General features: G+C 41.6%; 1 protein-coding gene across 1 annotated transcript in view; it reads left to right on the top strand.

Moving 5' to 3' along the window:
- LOC144763213 (regulator of microtubule dynamics protein 2-like) overlaps positions 1-27,009 on the top strand; it is a 276,191-nt gene that overhangs the window by 32,804 nt on the left and 216,378 nt on the right. The window contains exon 2 of the mRNA XM_078648598.1: positions 13,015-13,483. Within this exon, the coding sequence (XP_078504724.1) occupies positions 13,029-13,483 (455 nt within the window). The 5' untranslated portion in view covers positions 13,015-13,028. The remainder of the gene's footprint in view (positions 1-13,014; positions 13,484-27,009) is intronic.

Genomic DNA, 27,009 nt, shown 5'->3' with positions numbered 1-27,009 from the left:
TAACCAGAATGGTATTTGTTCCCGTTTAGCTGGTACTTTACCTAGGCAGGACTGTATGTTCTGTGGTGTAATTTTATTTGTGTTCCCCTGATGAGGGGTCGGCTGTGGAATTTTAATTACTGGTTGGATAGTTGAAGTCCGCATTACATATTGGACTAATTGTCTATATATTTTAATTAATTGTTTTAGTTGTACTAAAACATCTGCTGCAGACATTCTTTCGATGTCTGGATGTGGTGTGTATCCGGCTAGGACCGGCCACGTTGCTCCTGGTCTACCTAGTGGCCCGAGCATGGTGATGTGATTATTATGTTTTAGGGCGCCATTAAACAAGAGCAGGTGCTCTTGGAATTTGAGTGGTACTTCCACTTCTTCGAAAGGAGTGTACTCATTAGGAGGTTCCTCTATTTCATAATAGTTCAACTCCTTTGTTACAGCGTTTGCTGCTGGAAAGTTTATCCATGAATAGAATACCTCTGTCTGCCGATATTCGTGTGCCTCAATTACGAATATGACTGTACCACCTCTTGGTGTCAGTCCATTGTCTATAAGTTTTAACGTTATAGATCTTCTTATGTTGACCGGGATGAGTTTTATATCCGGGTCTGCTTCTTGCATAGTATTATCAGCTTCTATTAGTTCAGCTGCTAATCTAACTCTCTATCTTTCATCATCACTTTCTGACATTTTACTGTCAGGAAGGTTATTCTGTTTGTTTGCAGATCAGGTTCCTTATGGAAACAAAGATTAGATGCACAATATTTTGGAACAGTGTATCCTTCAACGTTGATTGAACCAAGAACCATACATAGGAGTTCCCTCCTGCGAGGTTTGGCGGATTTTACCTCTCACCCACTCCAGACGTCTTTGGAGTATTATGGGAGAAAAGGGTCTGAGTGAAAGAGCACGACTGAGTTACTCTAAAGTCTTGCGTTAGTTTTATCGCCTTTCCAAACACGTTGGGCGCCATGTAGGGTAGTTCCTATTATCCCAATAGGCTCTGCGCATTGGAATAATACCTCCAATAGTATAGACCTAGACCAGACGTTAACTAGGTCTTCTACTGTCGATATTAGACTTAAAGTTTTGGGTTTGCCAGCTAGCTCAGAGTTCACTAGAAACGTTCTCGAATAGGCAAGGAGGAGTTGAACCTCCCTGGATAGACAAGAAGGGATTTAGTTTCTGACAACCATAGAACATGACAACTTTGCTCTCCCCTAATCAAGAGTATATCTCTAGAGTCGTGTGAAAACAAAAGACAACTTATTTTACTCAGTCAGTACGTGCATTCTTAGTTTCACCAGATTGTTGAGAAAAGGAAGAGACGGGCGTGTTCAATAAAAGATGTTATTTATTGATCAGTCTCTTTTCTCGTACAAGAGAAATGAATCGATATTATTGCAATACTTATGGTTAAGTAAAGTGCATACAATAAAAGCAGAATTATAAAATAATACTGTAAAAGCATTGATATGGTTTCTAAGCCATATGCTATTTAAAATGGATAGAATATATACATACACATATACATTTAACTAATCGTACTAAACTGGTGCTTCTAACCACGCCTGCCCCGGTGTACCTGACCTAAGCCTAATACGTGGGTTGGAGTAGAAAGTAGCAGTTTGAGTTAAGTTTGTTTTTGCCAAGTGACTGACTCAAGAATTCTCTGCAAGGGGTTATTCAGTTCTGTACCTGAGATCTAGGATGGTTGAGGGATGGTATCTCTCGTCTGTGGTCTCGATATTCCAAGCTGCCTGCAAGGGCTACTCGGAAGCGCCGGGGCTGGATTTCTCGGCAGGAGAAAGGCAGCGTCTCGTTCTCAGCGCGTCAGGAAGGCGGGGCAGCGCCAGTGGGCTTCGCTCTCTGCTGGGCTTCGGCAAGTCTCGCTGCTCCGATCTCGTCACCACCGCGTGTGTTTGCTTAAGGCAATGTCGGTAATATTTATACCTGTAAGGTGCCGAGATTGACGTAAGGATGGACATAGATACGTCAATAAGGATGTCATACGAGCTGGTCGTTAGCACATTCTTTTACTGAAGTTCTTTGAGAAATCAAAACAATGGCCGCAGGGATTTTCCCAGGTTGTCATAGGTTTGATTTGTTTTGAGAACTCCGTATGCCTTATCAGGGGCTGGAGGAATATTGCTTGCCTAATTAGATGGCAAGCGTTATGACCTAATCAGATAACGCGCTCCTGTGCCGTGGTCTGGCTTAATCAGATAACGGTTTCTGCATCATGGGATGGCTGCTAGTTAATTTGTTAACCAGAATAGGGTCAGGAATAGGGGGATCTATACAGAACCTATAGGAATACATCACAGTTAAATAATTCCTTATGCAAATATATTAGTATTATATCTCCTAAATTTTTAAAGGGAAAGAATGTGCTAATTTTTTTAACCTTATTTATCTGTTTTAAACTGTATTTTTATATGGATTTTATGCTTTTATGACAATCGTAGAATAAAGCTTGCTTGAAACTGAAACTGCAATAGCTGGCAAGAACACACTGGGAAGGATTCTCTATAATGGAGGGTCTTCCTTCAGAAAATAGAGAGGGTGTGAATTACATTTGGAAGTTTCTTTGAAGGAGGAGAAATTTGAGGTCAGTTTTGAAGGCCTGGGAGGAGGCGGTGGTCCGGAGCCGAGGTGGAAGTGAGTTCCAGATTCTCACCGCGTTGCCTGAAAAGGATTGGGCCATCGATCTTTCCTTCTTGAAAGTGGGAGGTTCAAGCAGTAAATTTTCCGCATTCCGTGATGGTTTAGAGCCTTCAGAGAGTTTCAGTTTATTCGCCAGGTAGCAAGGAGAGGAGGAGTGCAAGGCTTTGTGGGTGATACAGGCAGTCTTGTAGATAGCTCTTGCCTCGATGGGAAGCCAGCGGAGGGTGGATAGCATGGGTGTGATGTGGTCGCTTCTTTTGGCCCCATAAATGAAGCGAGCTGCTTAATGGAGAATAGATTTAAGGGGGGACAGGTGGGATTTGGGGAGGACAGTGAGAAGAGAATTGCAGTAGTCCAGTCTGGAGAGGACCAGCGATTGGACCAGAGTTTTAAGGTCTTGCTCTGGGAAGAAACAACTAATTCCCCAAAGAAGGCGCAGTTGGTATCGAGCAGACTTTGCAATGGAGTTAATGTGGGAGATTAAATTGAGTTTTTTGTCGAGTATGACACCCAGGGATTTTGCGTTGTCAACAATGATGGGTTTATTGTTAAGTAGATTCAGCTGATCCATCCATGTTTGCACCAGGGGAGGAGAGAGTGAGGAGGAGAGGAGGAGGAATTCAGTTTTGGAGGGATTCAGAATCAGTTGATGTGTTGACATCCAGTTTTGAATGGAGTCCAGAGTCAAGCTTAGGACGGAGAGATCGTGAGTGGAGGCAACTTTAAGGTAGATTTGAGTGTCATCTGCGTAGAGATGATAGTGGACCCCGGCTTTACTTAGGAGATCACCCAGTGGTTCTAAATAGAGGTTGAACAGTGTGGGTGCAAGTATAGAGTCTTGAGGAACACCTTGACCTACCACCGAAGGTGGTGAAAGACTGTTCGCTATTTTGATCATTTGGGATCTATCAGAGAGGAAGGAAGCAAACCATTTAAGCACAGTGCCCTCTATGCCCATTCTCTGTTGAAGAGTGTTGAGGAGAGTGTTGTGATTGACAGTGTCAAAGGCAGCAGAAATGTCAAGGAGAATTTGAAGACAAGACCCTCCCGAATCGAGTATCCGCAGCGCATCATCAATCACTTGCAGCAGGGCGGTTTCAGTGCTGCAGTTTTGGATGAAGCCGGACTGAAAATTGTCAAGAAGATCATTGTCCTTGATATGGCGAGATAGTTGTTTCGCTACACATCTTTCTGTGATCTAAGCAAGAAAGGGTAGGATAGTGATGGGGCGGAAGTTGTTGAGGTCATTCGCATCAGCAGTGGGTTTTTTAAGCAGAGGGGTGACCTGCCCAGTTTTGAAGGGGACAGGAAGGGAGCCTTGACAGAGGGAGAGGTTGACTAGAGTGGTCCAATAGGGAAGAGAATGGGTATAGAAGTCGATGGCAATGGCACTAGGGATGGGGTCGAGAGAATGGTTGGAGGGCTTTGTTTCGTGGATGCAGTTGAGAAGGGCATCTTCAGAGATGGGGTCAAAGTTCTGCCAAATGACTAGTGATTTGCGCTCATCTGGAGGGATAGGATGAGCGACCTGCTCCACCAATGATTTCACTTTTTCGTCGAAGAATACAGCGAAATCCGCTGCTTTCTTTGTAGAATCCTCCAGCTTGGAGGTTGGGGGAGAGCAGTTAGTATTCTTGATGAGATCAAATAGTTTTTTGGGTCTATTTTTGACTGAATCAAGGAGGATTCTGAAGTGCAACGCTTTCCCAAGGAAGATGTGCTTGTGGTACTTGGATCTTGCTGAATGAAGCGTGGTCAAATTATCGGTGGAGGGCTCTTGCCTCCATTGTTTCTCCAGGAGTCTTATGTGCTTCCTTTCTTCATAGAGAGATTTGTTGAACCAAGGTGCTGAGGGAATTGGGCCTTTTCTTTTTGCTTTGGAGAGGAGCGACGTTATTGATTTCCACTGCACGGACTGTGAGGCATTGGGAGGTGAGTTCCCGAACATCTAGGTTCGGGTCTAGTCTTGCAAGTGACAGCAAAGCTGAATCACAGAGGGAAACGGTGTCAATATTTTTTGTGTCACGGAACCAGGAGGTAGCCCGTTAGGTTGGCCAAGAGTTATAGAGTGTGCAAGGTGAAGAGAGAATGGGATGAGGAAGTGGTCAGACCAGTCTACATAAATAGGGGTAGCGATAGAAAGCATGCCTGCTTTAGAAATAACAAGGTCCAGGATTGAGCCCTTGGAGTGTGTTGATTCTGTGCAGTGTTGGATAAGATCGTTTGCAGAGAGGAAGGTGGCCAGCCAATTCACGGACGAGTCTTGCGGTAAGCCCCAGTGGATATTGAAGTCACCCACGAAGGTCTGATTGTCACTTTGCGAGTATTGGTCGCTGATGAAGTCAGTGAGTTCCTCCTTAACCTCTTCCGCGCTGATGACGGAACCGCTCCGTCATCAGCCGCGGTGGCGCAGTGCTGATGACGTATCGGTTCCGTCATGGCCCGCTCGACGCGCCTGTGCGGCGCTGATTTCGCGCATGTGCGGCGCATTCTATTGAGCGGTCCGGGCCATGACGGAACCGCTCCGTCATGAGCACAGCTCAACCGAGGCTGGTTGGTTCCGTCACCAGCATGGGCGCGCCGCACGGCCACCCCGCCCCCTTAGCGCTGCGGCGGAGTAGCCGCCACAGCGAAGGTGATAAACGCAGGGCCGCTGTCAGGCGGGCGGTAAACGGCATGGAATCTGAGGGGTGAGCGGTGGTGTAGTTGAAGCTCAAGAGATAGGCATTCAAAAGTGCGGAAGGAGCTGATAGGAAAAGCCTTAAGTTGAAGGGAGTTTCTAAAGATGACTGCAACACCTCCCCCAACTTTTTCAGTTCTGTCATTTCTAAAAATCGAATAGCCTGTGGGTAATAGGAGATCAAACATAGAGTGAGAGGTGTCGTTGAACCAAGTCTCTGTGAGGAAGAGCATGTCAATATTGTGAAAGGTGATGGTATCGGAGATTTCAAGTTTGTGTTTTCTTGCAGATCTGCAATTGTGGAGCAGACAGCGCAGCTCTGTCAAGACTGTTTTGGTGACGGGGGCACCTGGGCTATGAAGAGTGATAGGGATATTGTACTTAGATGGGGTGAACTGGCTGGTTTAGGTGGATGCTTGACTCTGACAGAGGAGATGGTCGGAATAGTGTAGATAGTTGGGTTACTCGGAGATGCAGGTTGGGGACGGGTGGCGTTCAAGGGCTTGTGTGGATAAACAATGGTTGCAGACTAGTTATGCTTGGCTATACTTCGGTGGGGGGTGAGGGGCATTTCGTGGGAAGGTGAGCGTTTTCCAAAGGAGTAGAGGTGTAAGGAAAAGTGGAGATCTTGGAGCTTAAAAGTGAAATGGTAGCTACAAGCTGGGAGATGGAGGTGATAAGAGAGCCTAGCTTAATTTCCAGAGAGAGTGGTTTTAGCCTGGGTGTCTATGGTTACTTCTCTTTCTGAGAAAAATGCTTCTTACAATTCAGGTTTATTGATGCCCATACGGAGATAAAGAATATTGTGGACTTTTGCATTTAACAGCTACTAAAAGAGACCTCGTTTAATGCAGGCTTTTCACCATTCACTTGTTCCATGATTCCTCAATGCCTACAAATGGTAACATTTGGTGTGGCCCATGCGCCTTAAATGGACAGTGGAGTTTGTGTCATGAGTAACTAATCCTGTTTTAGATGACTCTTGGGTAGTGTAGCCCCTATTTGTTAGACAGTATGTCCTTATTTAATTGCCATTTATTCTGAAAAATTGAAAGTTTAAAGATTTAGCAGAATAATAATTAAATATATATATTATCAATCGCTAGAGAATCAGTTGAAACGTTTTTGCAATAGTCGGTTGTAGCAATTAAATGGTTACATCTGTATTACCTGAAGTAAATTGGCCAAATAGTATGTGCCTTCTGCTCTTTATACAGGGACTGATAAATAGCAGAAACAAATAATTGTGCATCTAGCAGCTGTCTTAACAGCAGATATTGTGTGCTATTTGGCAACCAACCATGTGAATAGTGTAAAAGATACCTTTATTTAGCTGGCGCTGGCTAAATAAATGCCTTTTTCACATTGCTCATCCTGATGTAGAGTAGCAGGGGAGAAGAGCCTCTTGTTACGGTAGCGACTAGTTCCCATGAGAGAAACAACTCTTAGCAAAGACTGTGGCTCGTGTTCATTACCTGATCATTAGAGATAGAAGCATTTTCCAGAGTGCTCATTAGAAGAGTGAATAGGGCAGCACAGAAGCAGCAAATGGGAGAGTGGAGAGTCAAATGACAGCTGAGCAATAGAAGGAAGAGAAAGATGCATAAAGCAATTAATCAGACACAATACCATTGTGACACTTGTATGGGGCAAATTGTATGGGAACATGAACCGAGGGCATCGGGCAGAGATGAAGTGTCTGGGTGCATACAAAGAAGGTAAAGAGAGTATCTGCAACAGGTATGCTTTCTGGCTGCTAGGTCATTTGGATTGCATGGATAGTTGTTATATGTGGCAGAGAGAAACTGGGCACCTAGGGACAGTTACTCGAGGTTTGTGGAGGACACTAGGGGCCAAAAGATAACATCTCATGGCAGGAACTGAGCGTAGGCGTTGTCTGTGATCACTTTTTCCACTTGTAGAGTGCACTTAGTTTGGGGCCATGGAGAGGTGACATCAGACCCTATATGCAGCATGCTTCCTGGTCTCTGTCTCCTTATACACAATCTGGTGAATTCATGTTCCATTCAAAACTTGTGTTTGTTCTCAATTACAAATACATTTAAACTGTTAGACTAAATCCATAAATGTTTTATTCCTTTAGTTTGTACTTGGTATCACTTAATCTGAATATTGCATTTAAATTCAGATCTAGTTTCACTTAACATTCCAAAATACATTCGTCATCAGTGAGTACATGAATGTTTTCAAAGATGAAAACAAGGAAAGGGAGAATTCATTAGCTTGTTATACCATCAAATATAAAATGTAATTTACAAATCGCTACCCTGTGCGTGGACTCATTGAGTTGACATTGGTGCATTACCTGTATCCTGTGCCACAAGCATTCCTGCTCTGAGCAAACAACATCTTCCTAACCAGTCAATACTACCATTTTCTCCTTCCCATAAACCCCTTATTCCTTCCAGTGTGGGACACATCTACCCATAACCTTGTAGTTTTATCTTTTATGTCCTATGTAGTTTTCGCAAAGAAAAGTTGGTATTTGTCGTTAAGTCCAGTTGACAATTGTGTATCTACTTGCCTGATTCAAAGCTCTTCTTTTTGACACCAGAAAATTATGTGAAAACAACCAAGAGAGTGGCTTTGGTTCCACCTACTTGTTGGGAGCCAGGAGCACATGTTGTGATTGGGTAGAAATGGTATGCTTCCACAAAAAATGTGCTTGCCCTCCTCACAGCTGTGCAGATTTTGTTTATTTATCAAGTTGTCCAAGCATGAACTTTCAGGGGCAGGTATATAACATTGGAATGCTATTGAAGTATCTTAGATAACTAGAACATTTATGGTGTTCTTGTCTGGCAGCAGCACAGATGGGAGGAGGAAAGTCATTAACCTAAATAGATTTTTAGGTCTGGCTTTGACAGAGCAACTGTCACCTGACCTTTTAACCTACACCAGCATTATTCTACATTTCTATGCATCCACTCAAATATGTATCAATTCCTATGCCTTCTACTAGTAGTGCTTCACGTTGCCAAACAACATCCATTTAAAGCGAGAGCTATTGGCATTGCCAATGCTTGTTTCTAATTTGTGATTCTGTTGCTGACTTTGTGTTGTATATTATTATGTTGTTTATACTTTCATTCAGACTGGGTTTATTTTCCTCTCCATTTTCCCAACATAGGATGTAGGCCTGGGCCCACTTCGCAGAGTTTTGCTACGCGGAACTCTGCAAAGTTACAAAAACTCTGCGTAGTTCCATGAGTGGCCGAGTGCAGTGCAACTTGTGTTGGTATTCCTGCCGCTCGGGTAGAAATTCTACCCGAGCGGCAACTCGCGCTCGCGAACTTACCGTTCGCGATCCCGAACTTACCATTCGCGATCGGGGAAAAAACTCCACTGCACATCGGGAAGCAGAGTTTTCTGCGCTCTGCGGAGTGCAGAAAACTCCGCGAACGGAGCGAAGTTCACAGCCCAATATTGGCCTCCAATCATGGAAAAATTGATGTGTAGTAGGCCCTTATTTTCCTACTCGATGCCTATCCCACTGCGTCTAGTCCATCGAGTGCAGAATGGACGTCAAGAGTGTGTTTACATCTAATGTGCAATCTGTACGACTATGTATCAGCTCTTTTTTCAAACCACAAATTTTTCTGAAAAATCACTTGTGGCCTTTAAACATGATGACATGTTCGTCACCAACTGCTGTAAGAAAATATTTAAATATTTCTTCAGTGGTTCACGAATGAAATTAGTGCTAAACAGTAAATAATCATTGAAGTATTTGCTAGATTTTTATGTACCTTACTAGATTTGCAGCATCTTCGGAAATTCTTGCTTTTGGTATCTCTCTGTGTTTTTGTTGCTCCACTGTTTATCTAAAGCTGCAGTTACCAGCCGTTCATCCTTTTCTGAAATAAGCTCTCCTTATGTTAAATGAAAATCATCCGAGCTGCTAATATTGTTAGTGTTGTAATAGTGACCACGCCAGACAGTATTACATTATTATCCACCATATGCTAGATTTACCAGCAGTGCTCATCTTAATGAATCCGGCACAGTTGCCTGCAGGAAAAAAAGCATAATACTATTAGTAATGCCTCCCCAAGGCTGCATAATTTATCACTCAAAAATCAGCTGCAGATATATTTTGAACATTCTATATTTTTTCTCCAAGCATCACCTTATGATTTCTTAATGCACATACATTTTCGTCTTCAATACACACTTTTCATTGTTGATACATATATTAATTCAGCCAACCAAAAGCTTCTAAATCAGTATGCTGAGCTGCACAGAGGAGAGCTTCTTATAGGTTGCTGGAGAGCTACTGGTAGCTTACGAGCTACTCATTGGAGAAGCCTGCTCTATAGCCTTTTCTATTATTCTGACGAGTGTAGATCAAAGTGGGATTTCTCCCTAATGATAAGCATGTACATGGCTTGACTAACTTATTAATATAACAGTCTCTATCAATGAGAACTAATGCCCTGTTTGTGTCAGGCCTGGGCATGATGATGTTCTCTTTGTCCAATGAGTTATTTATTACAGTTCTGTCCTTCTTTGTGTTTATTTTATATTTAATGTGACCCTGTGGTTCAGTGGCTTTAGCTTATTTAGGACCAACCTTTCAAAAGCCTCAAAAACATTTTGACTTCTAGGAGGCATGACTTTTGATATCAATTTGAGCTCCTTTTACCTTGGTCCCTCTTTTCTTGTAGTCTACATTTGTTCCTCTTTCCTGGTAGTCTCGTCTAAGGTGTTAAAAATGTGTTTAACTCTGAGGCATTGCCTTAATTGTTAAATTTAAATATACTGATTTCTGTGTAAAAATGATGTATGTCTGTGTGCATGGCATCTCTTTCTTAAGGACTATTTTCTCAGTATTCATAAAATTTAAATTATGCTGTGACTCTTATCATTCTCATCCTAATCCCTATTTTGATAATGTGTTTTCCGCAAGACTTGTGTCTAAACACTTTGCTTTTGCCAGAGAAAGTTGATTGTTTATTACTGTCCACTCTCAACCTTTCTTCTTGTGTTTCAACATGTATCTGTGGCATTTGTATTTTCTGTACTTTGAGTAGCATCCAATGAAGAATGCTATGTGCAATGCCACTGTTCTATTGTATTGATGAGCCTTTCCTTGCTCATTGTTATAACAAGTTTATGCGTACACTAATGCCCAATTGTACACCCGGGTGTTTTTGTAGCCATTATGTGTCCCTTAGAAACCTTGTATGTTTTCCCTCCTTAGTTTCTTAAGTATATTCTTCCAGTTTATTTGCTTTTTCTAGTTCCTTTTGCCAATCTTTATCTTGAAGAGGGGCTTGTATTACTCATTTTAATTGTTGAAATTCGTTGGCAATTTTTGATGAGACTTGTACTAGTCCTAATACTATTCAAAGTATTAAGTTGAGTGAACTTTTCTTTAAAATGGCTTACTAATGATCATCATATTTTTTGTTCCCTTTAAATAGAGGTGGCTTCAATACTGAGAGTAAACCTTGGGTATATGGCAGAACGTGTGAGAGCATATGATTTTTAAACAGGAAATCTAGGTGCTTTGAGTTTTTCTTTCGGTTTGCCTGAAGTTACAGAACTTTCAGTGATTTCCTTGATCAAAACATGTATTAGTTCCGCCTCCTCGTCGGAATATCCAAGTATAAAAGCCTTACTTTCATGTGACATATCATGGTGACGGACATTTTTTTTTGCCGGATGCAAATTTGGAACCTGTGTCCAGAAACACCATTGTGATCATTCTATTGTATCATACACATCTTTGTATTATCTGTTCTGTCTGATTTAACAAAAGATTTTTTTGTTTTCTTTTTTCCATAGCAAGCCTTAATTATTCTTCAGTGTAGTACGAGTATCCCATAGAGCCAAAGTCTGTACTTCTTGGTTGTAGTCCTCATGAGTAAATGTAGAGGATTACACATGGAAATGAAAGATTTGAAGTGTATGCCAGGGAACTTTTGTGACCCCTGAAAGCTAGAAACTTAGGCAAATCTTTAAATTTATGATTCCTACATTTTGACTTTCGTCTGTGGACAAGTAACTGGATTTCCACCACAGTTTATTTACAACTCTTTCTCAGCCAATATACACAGCACCCAATAAAATGGGGACATGACAATAAGTCCCAGTAGAAATGGGGGAAGTAGTCTCTGCTGGTCGGGAGTTGCTTCAATAGAGCAGCCAAAGAATTACCTCAGCCTATAACAAGAAAAGAATTAGGAGCGCTTGTTTTCCCACAATAATTAGCTAGGTCTGCTTCCATCTTTAGAACAAACACCTTTAAGTTACTGATCCTACACCTGGTGGTATATTAGCTACACAATTTCTTTTATATATAAATAAATATATGTTAAGCACACAAGAAAACGAAAAGTTATTGAAATTAGAGGCAAGAAGTTATCCATTATACTCTTGGGGTATTAGTTATTTGAGAATGTTAAACTATTAGCAGAGTATTACATTATGAAAACCAAATAAAGAACATCCAAGTCAGCTACCTCAACTGGTTGGATATGTAGATATAATGTGGAACTCATATATTCAAAGTCATAGATGTAAAATTACCAAATGAAACTAATAGCAACAGCGTCAAATACTTGAGTAAAACGAGAAAAAATAAAACACAACCAGTGTATTCAAAGCAGATGTATCAAAACAACAAGTAATTTTGTGTGCAACAAGTTCAAAGATTGGGGAGATGTGGCCTAATGCTAGATCTGCTTACTAGGGGGCCAGGTTTGAGTCTCAGCTTCAGCTCAACAGCCTGTGATTCTTGGCAATTTACTTAATCTCCCCATGCCTAATAGTGTAATCTCTTGTATAGTGTAATCTGTTGCTATTGTAAAATGTTCTAATGCTCTTGGGCCAGGTTTGCGCTTTATAAGACTGCAAAATAAAGGGCTTTTTCTGTAAGGTGATGATATCGAGGTCCACAAAGCCTTTTTCTCAGAATCTTTATCTCTGGGCGAAACAATTCTGAGGTGTAACGTCATGCTTATGATTGTGCTCCTTATGTTAATCTTTTAATGATAACTACCTCTATGAGGGCTGTCCCCGATGTGGCCAACTTTTGCAGTGCTCCAGGAATTAACATCCTTTCCAGTTTTTATAGTTGAACCTTCTTATTTCCCTGAAGCACGGCATTCTGCACAGATGTGTCTCAATCAGTTCCTCTGACATTCTATGTTGACAAGAAGTGTCAAAGCACCAGGGATATAATAAGCCCTTTTTTTGTGGAGTTTTCTATAGCGCTAACCAGACCCGAAGTTATCAGAGCCCTTTGCTTGAGCACCAGTTACGCTACGGACAGACACATTCATTTTTGTTTGGCACAGGGAGATTAAGTAATTTGCCCAGAATCACAGAATGTTGAGCATCCCTCTTGAGACTCGAACCCAGTTCCCCAGCTCCGAGGTTGACCACCCTAGCCGTTAGGCCAAATTCTCTCCTCAAAAACAAAGATTATCCTAACCCACTACCGGCTAGTCTAATCCACTCCCTGTCTCTTCCTAAAAGTTTTTGGCTATCTTTGAACCCTGACACTTTTTAACATGTGCTTGTGAACCAAGCACTGCACGTTTTAATCAAATTTAGATTAGATTGTGAATAGAAAGGTCTGGTCTCTTCATTCAAATTCAGATACCACTTGTCTTTCTTTTTCTTTTTTTTTATTATTGCAGAAGCAGACGGAGATATGGCCCGGGCAGACAGTAAAGAATTGATAGCGGGATTGTTGGCTGGAGCTGCAGGGATCAGCTTGGCCATTGTGTGGTACAAAAAGAGTCGAAATCCAAGATCTGGCATTCAGTTATCAAACTTTCTGTCTTTCTCAAACAAACTGCAGTCAGCCCCACCCCATGCCTCAGTCCAGAACAATCAAGGTGCTATAGTGGCATTGCAAGGAAGACAGCTGCAGATGCTGGACAAGCTGAACTGTTTGTTGATGAGTGTGGAAGAACTGAAGAATGAGGTCAAATATCTGAAAGAGAGCATTCCAAAGCTAGAGGACCAAATCCGTGACGAGCTCAGGGGCAAACCAGAATCTCGCCGGATCAGCCCACTCCATAAAGCATCCAAAAGGAAAAAACTTGACTCGGCGAGAGGTTCAACAGAACTGCATAGCTCTGAAGAGGCAGAAAGTGAAGGAGGGTAAGTCTCTGATAATGTTATATACAGCTGTCAACCTAAAAAGGCTCAGGTCACTGCTTAAACAGTATGCAGATTAAGCCTTGAGAGAATCGACAGGAGGAAGAGATTGTAGAGATCCTTACAAAATATATATGTACTCTGTGGAGAAAGTAAAAAAAGTTAAACATCTTGTTTAAGAACTTTCCACCTGCTGCAAATAGTAAATGCTTCAATTTCCCGAGTGAATAGTTGAAGTCTTCAACTGGTGTGGATTTCTGGGTGAGCTCTTGGGAATCTTTATGACTTCCCTTAAAGTTGGAAATGTACTGATAAAATATCTTACTTTTGCATTTGCAGCTTTGTCACTAAGGTCCACAGTGAGTCAATCTAGTGACCCCATCTTTTGCTAAAAGCTAACATCGTGCTGGATCACAACAGATGCACTCCATTAGATCTCGCTCCTTTTCACTCTATTCTTCCCTGTTTTTTAAAACCAGGGATTTGTTATTTTTTTAATTTTAAGTTTGATCGCCATGTCAGACAACATCTGTGATTCTTTTAAACACTCCTTCTAACAGCAGTCGTATTCTGTTTGAAAATGTGAAGGATTGCTAGGGTACATTAGTTTCGAAATCCACATTTTCAGCTTTGACACAAATCAATGGCTTCTGAGCTCTGTTTACTTAGACTTACTGAAGATCATGAGATGCATGGGAGCAGTGTGCATTTTTATGTACATTTAAAAAGGTTTACTCAGTCAAATCTGGAAATGCCTGGAACATCATGTGCATCTGAAATTTACTCCAGTATAAATTGAAGGTACTTCAGGCAACACTTCAATGATACAGTATCAGATAGCGCATGATAATCTTTCATGCTCCCAGCATCTTCTAATTTGCTATGAAGAAAATCCTGGGAAACAGGTCCCACATGTCTTCTTCTAGCGTGTTCAAATACTTTGCCAAATTGTTGATTTTTCTTGTTGACACATGCATTAGCAATTTGAACAACAGGTTACTCATACTTCTTAATACAGCATAAACACAATTTTGAGCATTTTCGTGAAGCAGATTACCCTTTGAGAATACAAACCTTGCATCCTTTCATGACACATTGAGCTACAAAGTTTAGACTTCGCGGGCTGCCCTCTTAAGAAGAAGTCTGTTTTGTGTACTTTTAATTGTGATTTACATCCTAAATTTAGTCTGCTCAAAAGTGTTGTTAACTGTTTAAGCCTTTCAAATACACTGCACTTGTTCACAAAGAGAGAGAGGGAGCATTGGTCGAGTGGGTTTTTAATGACACTCCTCTACCTACTCTTTACTGCCTTTCTAGCATTAAGCAAAAGGAGCTCACTAGCAGAACAGGCAGAGTTCAAGGAATAGCTTATATCTGATGTCACATTTAAGCATTTGATGTCAAGGAAGGAACTTAAAACTGATCTATTCAGATGATGCTTTAGTGGGTAGCAAACCAGAGCTTGACTCAACCCTCTCCCCTTTAGTAGGCAGCAAGTCCTCCCACTCACTTTGCCCTCCTGATTCAAGAAGAAGCTCCACATAAGTGTGTCATTTGAGTACAACCCAAGCTTTCAACACCTAGCACCCACAATATCTAATGGTGCTTTGATGTGTCCATCATGCAACAAGCTTAAAAGCCTGCATATTACTCAAAACTAAAAAAGTAAATAGATTTCTTTTGATGCCTTCTGCACCCTTGTGCTTTCTTTATCCTTCATTTAGTTCTTTAATTTTGACTTCTCTCACACATGGATCTAGATAAAAGAGAAAGGATACATTTCTCACCAGGTTTTTAGTTCACCGTCACCTCACCCCTTTCTGCAAAAAGCCATCCTTTGGCAGCACATCTCTAGCTCATCTGTATAGCTTTTGGCCTGAGGTCCAATGGAATACACAGTTGAAGCAAATAGGAGAGTCAACTGGGACGCATCTGAATTTCAAAGATAGATGTGCGTGGACTCCCACAATTCACTACTGAAGAGCATCAGAAGAGCATTGGCAAATAGTGCCATGAGGTTTTGGTTAAAACTGCCGGACATACTACACAGCGGAATAATATTTTCTTTTGCGTTCTAGCATGGGTGATTTTAGATCTGGTGTCTTCTCATTATTACTAGCTGATTGTTTGCAGAAAATTATTTTATTCACACCCCAATACGTACGCCGATCCTGACAGTAACTGCTAAGTGTTGGTCTGTGGCATGCTGAGTTAGATTACTTGATTATATTATTATAAGGATGTCTCTTGCTGCTCCTGTTCCCTTGGCTTCTTGCACTCATTCAAGTAGAACAACCCTTTCACCAAATTCTACGATTGTTGAGCTTCCCAATTTGGAATTAGAATTCTTCCATGATTCATATTTTGTCATATAGAAAAATTTACACTGTTTCAGTGTCACCGTGTCAAATACTATATTATTGTTTCTGCTAGAAAAGGAGCAGTACCCAAGTTAATTAGGAGTTAATAAAAAATATCACTGTCTTTCAAATGATGGTTAAGTAAGTGGTTATGACACCTTCTTGTTATTTGGACTCAGTCTGTGCTGTTAGTTGGACTCAGTCTCTACAGTAGTATTATAATTGACATAAAATGCATATCTTTGCAGTGGCATACAGAGTTGAAGTTGTTAAAGGGCCTCTACTATCTCATGTGACTTGTTTTGCCATATAAAAATGAAAGATCCTATACCAATAGCAAGTGTTTGGTCTTGCCTGCGACGGGTACATCCACTGCATGCGCTCTCACTTGCAAGAGATATTGCTTACAAGAAGGGGCTTGCAGCACGCCCATTGCTTAACGTTTGTTGGCTTCATTGTCACTCCTATTTGCTGCCTTTCAATTGGCCAGCGCATGCTGGCTTTGCTTCCTGTTCTTTTTCTGGAGCATTATTGATTGCTTGATTGCTTTCTTTCCGCTGATCGCACTGTAATCCCTGTTGAAACTCTATCCATTTGTAGAAATTGTTTACCATGCCACATGACCTTTAAAGAAACCTTTTTCTCCATTGAAATTGATTTTTATTTAGACAACAGTTGTTTTTTGCTTTTATTGTGACAACAGGTGTTGTCTGCTTCCAAATGAATTTTCACTAAGACATCTACATGGGCGAAATTGCTTTCTTTATGTGGTAGGACTGTTTGCCAAATGTCATATTTTTTCCATTTCATGCATGGGAAGGTTAACCGATTTGCACAGAATCCTAGGGGTGTTGTGCCGAAACCTAACAGGCTTTGGCAAAGCCGATAAGCCTTTGATACTATTTGCTGTGCAATTGCCTTTTGTTCATGTTGTACAGAATGGACATTGCCGACTTTTATAGCAGCGTGGCTGCGGTGCAGCATGCCAATAAAATATCCAGCGTAAATGCACATTTGAAAAATATAAAAGCTCATTAGCCCTGGCTGTGTCATAGTGCTTTTTAAAATTAGTTGTAGCCACACTGCAAAGCATGGGCACTGCTGTACAGCTTGGGTACAAGACATTGGTAAAGTCAATAGCTCTCATAGGCGAGACCTATTAGCTTTACTAACTGTTTTTAATGAAATTCCCCTAAGCCATTTATAGGCCTTTTTATGAACCACAGAAAAACTTCCTACTCGAAAAGATTGGCTGAAGCCCTCAAACACCCACATTCACTCTTCATTCTTTTTATGATGTGTTTAAGATAAGTAGCCAATATCCACGCTTTGCTGTGCTTGCTTTTATTAAAATGTATTTAAAAAATATATATATTTTCATCAAAGCGGGCACATATATACAACAATAACAAAAAGAAAAATCAGCTGGAGGTTTTAAATTTACACATTAGGCGAAGACACTAATAAACAGAAAAAAAACAAGCAGAAATTGTTACAAAAGGGGTGCAGAACAATTTCATACAGAACTGTCAATAATTAAAATATTCCATCCAGAATCAATAGTCTCCACAGTAATTCTAGCTTAACTAAAGAACGGACCCCCCTTGTTTTAGCCAAGGCTGCCTCTAGTCCGTACGTCTCTCTAATAATAGACCACCAATCCTCAACGGAGGGCGGTACTTTAAAGACCCACACCCGGGCGAAGGCCAATCTGGCAGCCGCCATAAAAAATTGAAAAAAGTCGGGCGCCTGCCAAGTTATCCTCCTTATAGCCCAGTAATATTTCGAGATTAGTAAGCGAGGAATCCAAGCCTAATTTAAGCTGAAGTAACGGTTCGATTTTTCGCCAATAACCCCTTTAGCTCTGGGCATTCAATAAACATATGTATCAGATTGGAAGCATATAATCCGCATTTAGAGCATCTAGTCTTAGCCCCCATCGTGTTACCCTGAGCCCATTTAGTTATTTTTGCCGGGGTGTAGTACAACATACATGTAATGCGCAATTGCTGGAGTTGCAGACTTACAGAGTGAACTGAATCCTTGACCTAACCCAGAGCCTTTTTAATCACTCCTGGTGTAACACATATACCCAAAGTTTTGACTCCAGCGCTCTGCTAATTTCTCGCTGCCATCTGGTCTAAAACAATGTAAATGTTCATACATTAACCCTATTAGGGATTTAGTTTTCCCTCCGTACAAACAGTCCCAGATAGTAGAATGCCTTATTGCTTTAACATCCAAATTTTGGGCCAAGTAATCTCTGATCTGTAAATACTTGAACAAAAAAATGCGTAGGAAGTTTAAAAAGTAGCTGTAGACTTTCGAATGATTTAATTATTTTCTCATCATATATATCGCCTAAGCAGGTGATTCCATACTTAGCCCAAAATTTCCATGTTTGATCATGGAACACCTCGGGGAAACAGAGGATTCCCCCATAATGGACATTTTCCATGATATGCTGGCAATTTAGTTGTAGCAACCATAGCTTGCCAAATAAATACAGTGTCTCTGACCGTCTTAAACTTAACTCGTTTAAAGTAATTTGGTTCTCTAATTCCATATAAGAACTACTCCCTCTGATTGTCTAAAATAAAACTAAAGATTGAGTCTGTGTGGTCTAGGCCCAACAGTCTGCGAAAACGACCCATAAAGGCAGCCAAAAGTACATTTTAAAATCTGGAAAACCAAGTCCGCCTTGATCAAATGGCGATTTGAGCAAATCAATTGCCCTCCTAGGTTTTTTATATCCCCAAATAAAACTACTAAAGATCCCCTCAAGTTTTTTAAAGAAAATAATAGAGACTTTTAAGGGAATAGACCGAAACAGGTATAAAAACTTAGGTAGTATTTTCATTTTTATGAGCTTGCATCTGCCCTATAACCCATTATGGAGCTTATGCCCGATTTTGAGCAGTTTAGTAGTATCATTCAGAAGCGGTACATAATTTAGGTCAATAATCTGATTGACTTTAGCTGTTATCTTTACCCCCAAATAGGTCACAGTAGTACAAGCGCCAATGATTGAATTTTGAGTCCCAAAGTTAGTGAGCACTTGGGTCTTGTTAGCATTCAATTTATATCCTGAGACCTCACCGAATTTCTGTGCTTCTTATTTGATACTTGTCATGGCCTCGCCTGGATTAATTGCATAAACTGCGATATCATCTGCGTATGCCGTGATCTTACGTTTGGAATTCGCAGATTCCAATGGCTTAATATGCATACAAGATTGTAACGTGCGTATAAATGGCTCTATATATAGAGCATACAATAATGGAGACCAGGGACAACCTTGCCTAGTCCCACATAGAATCCTAAATGGAATGGACAGAGAACCCGAATAAGATAACTTGACTAGTACAGCCCATAAAAACTCCCACCTGACCCGACCAAATGCCTTTTCGGTGTCTAAAAGAATCATACCGAAGTCTATCTTTTTTTCTTAGCAAAATCAAACGCTCCAAAAGCCATATTGACATGGTAGGTAGTGTCCCTACCCATGATAAACCCATGCTGTCTCTCAGAGACTAATTGCAGCATTAACGGGGCCAGAGGAGTCTCCAAGACTTTTGAAAATATCTTGGCGTCCGCGTTAATAAGAGAAATGGGCTGGTATGTTCCGCATTCTGTTGGTGCTTTGCCCTTTTTTTTTTTTTGAAAAAACACAATTTGTGTCATACACCACGACTCCGGTACCCACCCACTTGCAGACACCGATTGTATTTCCCTACTGAGAGGCAAAAGCAAAATCTTTTAAAAAGATTTATAGAATTCTAATGGTATCGAGTCATCTCCAGCAGCCTTCCCTATTGGCAATGCTAAGACCGCCAGCTCCACTTCTTCCACAGTTACAGTCATATATTACATAGAGGCTTCCTCAGTTTCTACTGTTGGCAGACAGGTATCTTGGAGATATCTAGGTATCTCCTCTTGATTTGATGTTCAAGTGAGTGAGTAGAGCTGCTTATAGAACAACAGAAATTGCTCTAAAATAGCTGAAGTCTCGGTATATAACCACCCAACCATGCCCTTTAGTGCATTTATCTTTGTTTTAGCCTTCGCCTCCACTGTCTGATAGGCGAGCATCTGCCCTATATGTTCCCCATATTCATATTGTTTTAATCGATATTTATTATAACTAGCCGGAATTTGTCCTTGAGGAACTGCTTCACCAAAGTTCTTGCATCTATTAACGATAGGAGCAAACTATCTTGATTCCTCTGAGCATTTTTTACTGCCTTGACATGCTGTTTCTCAATAGTACGCAGAGCATCACACGTATCTCCATCTCCCATTTGCGGTTTTTATTCTGTAGTCAAATTAATTTTTGCGCAGCTCCACGAACATAGGCTTTCATAGTATCCCAAACAATTAATGGGGATGCTGTCCCTGTATTCTCTCTAAAGAATTCCTCAAGATGTTCGGTCATTTTAACAAGATATTCGCTGTCTGACAGCAAATACCTTGGAAAAGAAAAAAGCCTACCTTCCCTTTTCTCTACTTCAACCTGGAAGAATAGAATAATGGGGTTATGGTCTGAAGTGACTCAGGGGCATATTTCCATATCTGATGTTAAAATTAGACTGTCCTATACCCAGGCCATATCTATCCTAGAATACGATTTGTGGGGAGCTGAATAAAATGTGTAGCCCGGTATAGTTGGATACAAATGCCTCCATACATCAATAACCAACTGAAGCCTTGCCAGCTGAAGTATTGCAGCCCGAGCCTTCCGCATCCTAATATTACTACTTTTCCCAGTAGAGTTGATGCCGTAATCTATTACACAGTTAAAGTCTCCCATAATCAATTTTCGCCATCCCAGTTTAATAATTCTAGATTGAGGTGTTCAAATATAGCAGGATCGTCCACGTTAGGGCCATATACTGCACAAGCCACCTTTAATTCAAACTGTGCCAACGCCCAGCGCCCCCATTAATCAGACTGAGTCTTAATCACCCTGCAATGAAACCTTTTGTCTTTTAATATGGCCATTCCCTTTATAGATACAGATTGGGTAGTACAAATAATAATATCATATCCTAAATGTTTGAACGTGCTCCGATCTTTATAGGCAAGATGAGTTTCTGTTAAGAAGACCAAATGTGGCTGATACATTCGTAATTCTTCGCGGACTAACTGTCTCTTAGTTACACTATTGAGACCTGAAACATTCCAGGCCATACATTTAACCTGGTTCACAATTCAATTTTCGCACTTCAACCCAGTCTCCATTTCCGCTTTTAGATTCGAAACTAAAAGAGTACGTTTTAGTGTCTCGCCTTGTAGCACAAAAAATAAAAACCTAGCTAAAAACCTTCCATTTTCCTTAATCCAGCTGTGCCCCAATGATGACTTTTTTTGCCCCTCTACAACACCCTTAGACTTACCTCCCCAACAAAGCACCAACCCTCCCCAACCCCCGTCCCATAGAAGAGGTCCCCCCTCTTTACCAGCTGACGCTGACTTGGCAGCAGTGCAGAGTCACAGCCCTCGAGATCACCCCCACACTCTGTGCTATATCAACAACATTTAAGATAGCGCCTACGTTTTTACTACTAAATACATCAGGAAAAAAAAGGGAGATAAATATCCCTCAAGAATATCCACCAAAACAGAAAGAGATACATTTCCAGTGGAGAAAGTAACCTAACTATCCCAGACAGGACTACGAAAAAAGGAAAAAAGTGATTACACCTAGATGCCACCGGTCGATTATAGCCAGCTAGATTTAATGAAGAACAGCAGTTCAAGCAAGAAAAAAAAACCTTTTATATTCCCTTGTTCTGTGTCTTTTCCACAGCATCAGTTTGCCACTTATGCACTGCTTGACCTATTTCCTTTTCTTCAGTAAAGAAATAGGTACATCCATCTTTGAAGACTTTTAACCGTGCTGGTTCTTGCAAAAAAGCTTGAGCACCTAAAGCTTTTATCGGATCTATAAATTGGCGCAGCTTCCAGCGCCGGTCCATTGTCGCTTTACTTAAATCTGATCTAACAAAAAAGAGGTAACTGTTTCCACTGTTACTGGAGAGTTAGGTCGGGTTTTTTTAATGCGACAGCCTGTCTCAGCAAAAAGTTCCCAAAATAAATCAAGAATGGATGAGGGAATTGATTGCCCTTATTCCTTTGGACCAGTGGAACTCTATGGACTCTTTGCAGCTGAGAGTCCCAATCCCAATCTGAAAGATCAGGAAAGGCCTTCTGAATTAATTGTACCATATAGGCCCTAGGATCTGTCCCTTATGCTCCTTCTGGAACACCAAAAAGCCTAAGGATTTGCCGGCGGTGGCGATTTTCCATGTCCTCCAACTTTGTCTGTATACCTGATAACTGAGCCTCATGTTTCTGTGCTAGGGCATCTGTGAGTACAGACAGTTCTTCGGTACCTGCAGCCCTCTGTTGTAGCTCTGATATATTTCGAGTTACCCCACCGAGTTTTTCTGCCATCTCCTGTAAGAATTGTTGCATTTTATTATCTTCTCGAGCCTGTTTATAATGCTGTTGAGCTTCCTGTCTTTGCTCGTTCAGAGACTGTAGGATTCAGAAGAGTGAGGGTGTCGTAGCTTCTTGGCCAACCATAGCTCCTTCCGCCAATTGGCACGCTGCAGGTGTAATATGAGTAGTCTTGGATGTCGGAAGTACAGATGGTAGAGATTGCACCCCACCTGACCCCCCCAACTTAGGATTGCCCCCTGCTGCTGACACTGGGTGAGCCTTAGTTGGGTTGCTTTCGGTAGAGCACTGCCCGAGATCCGTAGTGCTATTGACTTGACCCCTCCCCCCCTTTCGCTTGCACCCATTTTCGTAGTGGACTATTATCTGAAATAGCTTTCCCATGTGGAGATGCCACACCCTGCCCAACTGGTGGCTATTTTACAGTAGGAGAAGCCTGCATGGAGGACTCCACTAATTCCTCTGTGTCCTCATATGAAGCCTGCTCGCCATGTTCTTCCTCCACCATGTCGTTTACAATATCACAAGTCTTTGTGCCCGAAGCCATCACCTTTTCCACTCTTGCCACTGCCACTACGTGGTCCATAGATTGATTGGCGTTCACCAGCTGTTCATTAGATATAGACATGCCAGGCGGCTTGCCCCCATCCCTTGTTGGGTTGCCACTAAAGGTATGAGGACTGCCCCGCCATCCCCATTCTCCCTAATACTAGCATTGCTGTTCATCAGCGCCTCAGTTCTTAACAAAGCAGAGTCCTCTGCTACACTGTTGCAGTCAGGTAATGCTGAGATCAGAGCTTTGGCAATTTTGTTACCGGTTAACTCCCCCTTATTCAGGCCTTCCAAGCTGCCAGCTAGCAGTTCGGCGGCTTTCCCCGACTAAAGCAGACGTGAGAGTCGCTTACCAATAGTCGTGCTGGCTCTCTCCGCTGTACTTCCACCATGTGACGTGCCCGCTTCACCTGCGGCAGCTATTCCAGCCCTTGTGCTCCCCGGGGCAGTTTTAGGCGGCACCATGCTTCTCCCAACTCTCTCTGCTCCAATACTGGAACCACCAACAAGAGCAGACCCAACCTGTCAAGGACCGACCTCCAGGTGGCCAGCCAAGATGCCCGCTGTAAGCGCCCACTCTTTGCAAAAAAAGAACTCAACATTTGTTTTTTTCCTTTTTCTCCTCCACTCCACTCATGTTCCCTCGTATTCCCCCTGTAAGATTCCTGAGCTGATATCAGCCTGTGGCAGAAACCATGCAGCAGCGGCGCCTCAGCATATAGATTCACTAATTGTCTTTGTTTTCTGCAGTATCGGCGCTTATCTCTTCAGCGCTCAGCATATGTGCGGGAACCTCGATAAGCTGTGCTCTGCGGCGGCTTCACTCCGCCATCTTGCTCCTCCCCCTTTGCTGTGCTTGCTAAAGGAGCATGCTTGTACCAGTGCTTTTATTTCCTCAGCACATAAAAAGACAAGTTCTGTCTGGAAAAATGTTTCTGTTCAGTTTCCCAACGAAATGGTTTAAATCCACATGAGAATCCTTGCCACAGCTCCAGCCTGCTACTTTCATATACACTGCAATCCTGGAGGGGGCTAGATCGCTTAGTAGCACATGGTAGAGGAGAATGGGCTTGGACACTTGGCTGGCTTCAAGCTGTTTTGCACCAGAAAGTTATTTTCTGATTGAACACTGCATCCATAAAATGGGGTTAGTCATTAAGGAAAATTGCCGGCTAAGGTCACAACTAATTTCTCTCAAGTGGCGATAGAAATTAATGTAAATTGGGAGCAACCCTTTAAGTATGTTTTCTAGCTAGAATGGACTCTGCTTCTTCAGTGTACCTAAACAGTTCTCTAATTCAATAGCGTACAAAATATCCTGAGGAAGTACTACAGCGGCCAATGAGCATCTAACAGCAGCACCGTGGGTTCATAGTTTTTTTTTTTACATTACTGACCTTGGTTTTATATACAGCAAGGGGTGAACTAACCGTTAACAAATGACTAAGAGAAGACGTAATTAAGGATTTGTACTGCAAACTCATACAGTTGCTAAAGGATTTACCTTTAGGGACTCCGTCGCCTTCTACTTTTATATGTATTTTCGTGTTCACTGAATTTAAAGCTAGTGACATATGTGGCAATTAACTACATCGTTCCTCAGCACACAGTTTGAGGGTACTGGATGTGAAGGGAGACGTGAGAACAATGACGAACCACTGACGAGTTGGTTGTATGGGCTGAGGTGTTAAATACATTGTTGAACCCTTCGAATAATAGACTACCTTGATTGTTTAATAAAATATATGGATTCCTATGAATGACTAGCCATGCTGTGGCTGGTGCAATGGGCCTACATGTGTTTTTTTGACCTGTAGATTCTTAGATGTGGAAAGATCTATCCAACACTAATGTAACATAAGTTAGTATTGTATGTGGAAGGTCTATCTCGTTGGCGATATTCTATCTTTTTTTATTGTAGTTCAAAACAAGGACAATGACGAACAAATAGATGTGCGTATCGATATCATATATTACTTTGGATCTATTGCTTATTAGGTGCATATATCATTTTAGTGTCATTCGGTTTGGTCCTGCATGTAGCTGTAGGACATTCCTACATTTAGATTATCTTATAATGGACCCATATATCCCACCAGACTACTCCATGATATGGGTGATTTGAGTGCCTATGCACTAGATGTTTTTTGGTGCTCTTTTTATTCAGAAGAGTAGACACACCATGACACTATTCCAATGAGGATACAAACAAAATGTATGGCCATTTTCGAAATTTAAAAATATTTATGTCCGCTCACATATTTAGAGGAAGCGTGTTCCATGTCTTGGTAGTAGCTGCTTGTAAAGCCTTTCTACCAGCATTTACCTGTTTTATGTTTGGTACACAATTACTTTTTCATTCAAAAGACCCAAAAGAATTTGCAGAAACTGTTCTGTGTATTAGGTGCATTGGTTTGAGTATGCATCCCTTTGTTTCTGGTAGTCAGTGGAGTGAGTAAGGCCAACATAGGTAACAGTCAATCGAATTTGAAAAAGAGAATAGATACTAATGTATGCGTTTACAAAAAATTAAGAATTATTTTTGAGACATGGATTAAGTTATTAGAGGCATTTAAAAGTGTGTCTGTTGTGTTGGATTTGTTACCTGGATGGAGCAAGCTGGACCCATTCAAATCTTACATTTTTAAAGACTGTTCATGTGTTCCCAATGTAAGTTTGAAAGCCTGCCGCTTACACCACAGGCACAGACAAATTACCCTCCTGCCTCGATCGCCATGGAGCCAGTTTTTCTGTAAAATGATTACAGACATCTTCCACAAAAACTAACTGTGACTTCTAAAACTCTTGTGTTGAAGGGTTGTACTTGCACCCTAAGTACCACAGCCAAACACACACTGCTCTGGTTCTTAAACATAGTAATTACTGGTAAAATGCCCTGCTTTCTTTATAGTTTTTGCCATCCAGAATATCCCTTAATACAGTAGAGACCATGTTTTCCTATTATTAATGACATGCCCTTGTTCTTTTCAGAGGCGAGGACCAGATTTTTGTGACTCTTAATAGCAGTCACGCAGTTTCATTTACAAGGGACTCCCTGTAGCTTTTTGATCACATTCACAATTATGGCCCATGAGTGGTATTTGAAAATAAATATGAGGTATATGAATATAATGTAAATAATGAACCACTTTCTTGCCTGGTCAAAGACTGTCTATGAGAGCTAGACTTTATAAACCAGCATGAAGAGTACAGAAGCGTTCGATGACATCACTTTACCTAAATATTCCCAGATGGTTACCAGTGCACACACTTTTACACCATCCTATTTCATTCACAAAAAAACAGACAAAAACGTCTAAGTAGATCACCTGCTGCTGTTAAGGAGAGCAGCTAGATTCGAAATTTAAACTCCCATTCCAGTACTTCATTTTCTAAGTGTACAGGAGTGCTCCCTACTATCCTGTGCATTAATATATCCTTCTTGGGTATCCTCCCCAAATTCATTTGGTTTTATTTTATTTATTTGTTTATTTGAAAGGTTTCATGTAGCGCTGGCTAGACCCGAAGGTATTAGAACGCTTTACATGAGTATCAGACCATAGTTGCAGGTTACATCATTACAAGATTACACAGTTTCGAGCATAGTTACATGTTAGGTTGAGAAAACCTATAAGGACATATACGTAAGGGAAAGAGCTGGCATGGGGGAGATTCAGGGAAAAGGGGGTAGGAGCAGAGAAAGTAGACAAAGAATGAAGGAGGGAAAGAGGTGGGGGAGAGAGAGAGTATGAAAGAGGAGGGGAGGGTGATGGTGGGACAAACCGGAGGACGAGTAAAAGCTGCACCCTAAGTCCGGTAAGCTGTGATCCCAGGGGAAGTGGAATCATTCCCACATCTCTGTTGCATAAGGCACCCTTGAGGGGTCTCTGAGACTCCAGGGCCTAACTACTGGATCCTTCCCCAGCAAGGGGAGAGGGAGTGCTTTGGCAAGGGGGGCCATACCATAACCTCAACTGTGAGTGGCTCCCTTGACGCCGTGGACTCTCTCAGAGGGGTAACTGAGACTCCAGAATATGAATGTTGGATCTTTCCCCAACAAGGGGAGAAGGAGTGCTTAGACAAAGGGCACAAGGGACGGCGTAGATACATGTTATGAAGCAGGCAAGGGAAGAGATTCAGGGGAGAGGGGCTAGG

The sequence above is a fragment of the Lissotriton helveticus genome, chromosome 6 (assembly GCF_964261635.1).
Source record: "Lissotriton helveticus chromosome 6, aLisHel1.1, whole genome shotgun sequence".
In the NCBI taxonomy this organism is placed as follows: Eukaryota; Metazoa; Chordata; class Amphibia; order Caudata; family Salamandridae; genus Lissotriton; species Lissotriton helveticus.
Note: the sequence above shows the minus strand (reverse complement) of the source record. Positions and strands in the feature narration are given on the sequence as shown.